At 58.7% G+C, this 3,252-nt stretch overlaps 1 protein-coding gene across 4 annotated transcripts in view; it reads left to right on the forward strand.

The window, feature by feature from the left end:
- P4HA2 (prolyl 4-hydroxylase subunit alpha 2) overlaps positions 1 to 3,252 on the forward strand; it is a 34,707-nt gene that overhangs the window by 960 nt on the left and 30,495 nt on the right. For 3 of the 4 annotated variants that reach the window (XM_045285154.1, XM_004696599.4, XM_045285153.1), the window contains exon 2: positions 376 to 540. In XM_045285154.1, the coding sequence (XP_045141089.1) occupies positions 376 to 540 (165 nt within the window). Of the gene's footprint in view, positions 1 to 68; positions 113 to 375; positions 541 to 3,252 lie in introns of those variants that run through there. The other variant, XM_004696598.4, reaches the window with a different exon arrangement.

A 3,252-nucleotide genomic window follows, 5' to 3' on the forward strand; every position in this document is an offset into this window, starting at 1 on the left:
GCCGCCGTCCCGGAGCGCCTGGGCCGCGGTCCGCAGCGCAGCCGGGCCTGTCTGGACCGCCGTCTGGGTTCCTGTCTCGCCGCCTGCGTTCCCTTCCCGAGCTGGGGCTGAGGTCAGCCAGCGGCGCCCTTCTGGCCGGTCCCCGGCCGAGCAGGAACAGGGCTGGGCGGGGAACTTGGCCGCGCTGGCGGGTCAGGCTCCCCTGGACAGGGTGGCCCGGCCCCAAGAGCAGTCTCGGCAGGAGGTGGGGGCGTCGCCCTGGCCCGAAGGGCCCCCTCGTGTTGGTGGGAGTCCGGGATTTTGGCGGGTCCGGGCCCACAGCTCGGTGCCCAGTTCACTGGCTGATTGTCTCAGAAAGGCTGTTCTCCGTTCCAGACATCGCTTGTCGAGGCCCGGGTGGTTTCTCCTTATCCGCCGAGAGACCCGAGAGACCCGCGGTGGTCAGTTAACAACTTCAACAAAGAGACCCTTCTGTGTGCCAGACACTGCGGGGAGCTGCTAGCCCAGTGGGGAAGGGGAAGGTCTCTGAGCAGCTTGGAGGTGAGTGCTGGGCTGGGAGGGAGGGAAGAAAGGGGGAGCGCTGGGCAGCTGGACCAGAGGTGCCCCCACCCCCTCCCCAACCCAGAGGAAAAGTACCCAGCACAGAGCAGCAGCCTGTGTGCGTGCGAGCACAGGAACAATGCTGAGGATGGCACAGGACTGGGCAGTGCTTCGTTCTGGTGCACCAGGTCGCTTCGGGGCGGAGCTGACTCCGCGGCCCCTAACCACAGCAGCAGTGGAAGCCAGGTGATGGAGAAGGGACAAGAGGGGCAAGCGGCCCATGGACTCGATCTGCACGGGTCTGGAGTGGGAGGAGAGTGCCTGGTACGGTGCCCTTATAGCAGTTTGGGGTCAGGGCTTTGCTGGGCAGCGCAGGCGGGTGCCTGGCCGCTGGGTTCGCACTTGGCACCTTTCCTTTGGTGTAGGAGAGCATTGGGGTCCTTCCTAGGACCTGGGCTGATATCACTGCTGCAGAGACCCTTTGGGCGTGTGCTGCTCCACGTAGAGGCTCCATGCTGCCCCAGCCTGTTTGCAGGAGAACCTGGCCCCGGGAACCAGGCTGGTAGTGGTGGTGGGCACTTTGGAACTTGGGGTATTCTGAAATGTCCCAGACTTTTTAGAGAGCCCCTGTCAGCCTAAGAATTTATAGGATGTTTCTATAAGTCGCCTCTTGTCAACCTGTAACTTATTGAGGTCAACAGCTCCCCTCCCTGCTGCAGTTCTCTGTTGTATGGCCCAGAGTTTTCTCTGGCTTGTGTGTAACCTGCCCCCAAGTGTTCAGGGTGCAGTCTCTCCCTGTGATTGCTGGGTCTCAGGGTCCAGCCAGCTGTGTACGTTGTTCTAATCACAGGACATTTGAGGCTTTGAGGCTTTTTCTTCTCAGGGTTTTGTGTTCTCTGAGGGCTTAGCTGCCTACAGGTGCTCCAGCCAAGGGAGCCACATAGCTAGGCTGGAGGCGAGTTGGCTCGGGCTTCATCCCAGAGACGCTGTCAGACTAGGCCATGCCAAGCACTTGGGGTGCAACTGTAGGCAGCAATGGGAACAACTGAGCCAGGGCATCAGCTGCAGCTTCTGATAAGCCCTCCTGGCTTGTCACAGCCTCGGAGGTACAGCGCCTGGGAGTGTTTACGCTGCCATGGGCTGAGCTTGGCCACAGCTGATCTCTGTACGTTCCTTGAAGAACTTTTGTGTGCAGGGGTGGGGAGCCTTTTCTGCCCAGGGGCCGTTTGGATCTTTATAACATCGTTCGAGGGCTACACACAATGACCAACTTTAAAACTAGCCTGCTGTATCTGGTCAAACACATAATTAACTTGCCCCTAATGTGATTGCTGAACGGGCTTCTCTTTGGTGAGGTCTGAGATGCTAGCTGGTATTGATTTCATGGGGCCTTATGTGTAGGCTGGACATTCCCCACCCGGAGTCTAGTGTGTGCTGGGACTGGTAGTCCATGAGGAAGAGTGGGGGCCCGCCTGCAGTGTGGCCTTGCTATTCCTGCCCCTGGGTAGCCCACAAACTCTCAGAAGTGGCTGCTTTATGGTGACAGGGGAGGGGCAGGGTGAGAGAGTACTCATGAGAGGGAGGACTGAGTGGGAGTAGCCCCAGGAATGAGTGGGGGGAGGGAACATGGGGTCTTCTCATTTCCTGGGAATGCCTTACTCCTACATCCTTGGGAGGGTGGGTCTGAGGCTGAGTGCAAAGCCTTGGCCGGATTGTGGCCACGCTGGCTGATAGTGTGCAGAGAGCTGGCCGGGCGGGTCCTCGCATCCTGGGATCTGTCAGGAGTTTAATTTTATGCAGATGGAGGTTGGCAGGAAACAGTGATGCTGGCACGTGCAAGCCCAGGCGAGTGCGGGAGTGAGGGCTGAACTCCCTCGAGGTTGGCAAGGTGGACTTTCAAGTGCTCTGGGAAGGGTCATCATCTTGTGCGAAAGCCCAGAGGGCTGGTGGGTCTTGCCATCCCGGGGGTGTGTGGGTCCGGGACTGGGGGAGGAAGGATTGGCGGCTTTATTTTCAGAAGGAGCAGAACGGAGTAAGAGCCTGAAAGAGGCTTCTTGGAGCCAGGAGAGACTTTTTGTTCAATTGTTCTGGTATCAGGGGAGAGGATTAAGTGCTCTGATAAGGTGGCCCATACCCTTCAGGAAGTGCTTGCTAGAGGCTGGCCTCTGCACCAGGTGCCTCTGAGGGTCCAGGTGTGGCTGAGCTCTTGAAGCCCAGTGTTTGTCTGAGCCTGGAGTGAGCAGATCAGTGGCCGCAGGACTGCATGGAATCCCAGGATATTGGTCCAGTCCCAGCCTTTGGCCTATAGGCTGAGCTGTAGAGCTGGTGAGTGGCCTGTCCTAAGCTTTCTCCTGTGAGCACTGGGCTGCTTTACCTTGGGCTCCGTTCTCTCTGGAGCTTAGTGCGCTCTATCCCTCCAGCACTTCTGGAACGTGGAGTTTGCTAATATCTGCCCTTGTTGGCATCTTCCCCAGGGATCGGCTGACTCTAGCTCAGAGCTGTCTGTTTCAGGTCCACTGACGACCCAGGGGCCCTTGGTGCTGATGGTGTGCATGGACACAGGTGTGCTCGTTCCATCTTCACACCAGCCCTCTGAGATTCAGGCCCTCACAGGATCGCCTGTATCTGTAGCCGGGGAGCCCGAGGTCCAGAGTCACAAAGCCAGGGAGCAGCAGCAGAGCTGGGATTTAAGTCTGGGTCTGTCCATTGACA

The sequence above is a fragment of the Echinops telfairi genome, unplaced genomic scaffold, assembly GCF_000313985.2.
Source record: "Echinops telfairi isolate 266 unplaced genomic scaffold, ASM31398v2 ScPeMD7_7469;HRSCAF=8507_1, whole genome shotgun sequence".
Lineage (NCBI taxonomy): Eukaryota > Metazoa > Chordata > Mammalia > Afrosoricida > Tenrecidae > Echinops > Echinops telfairi.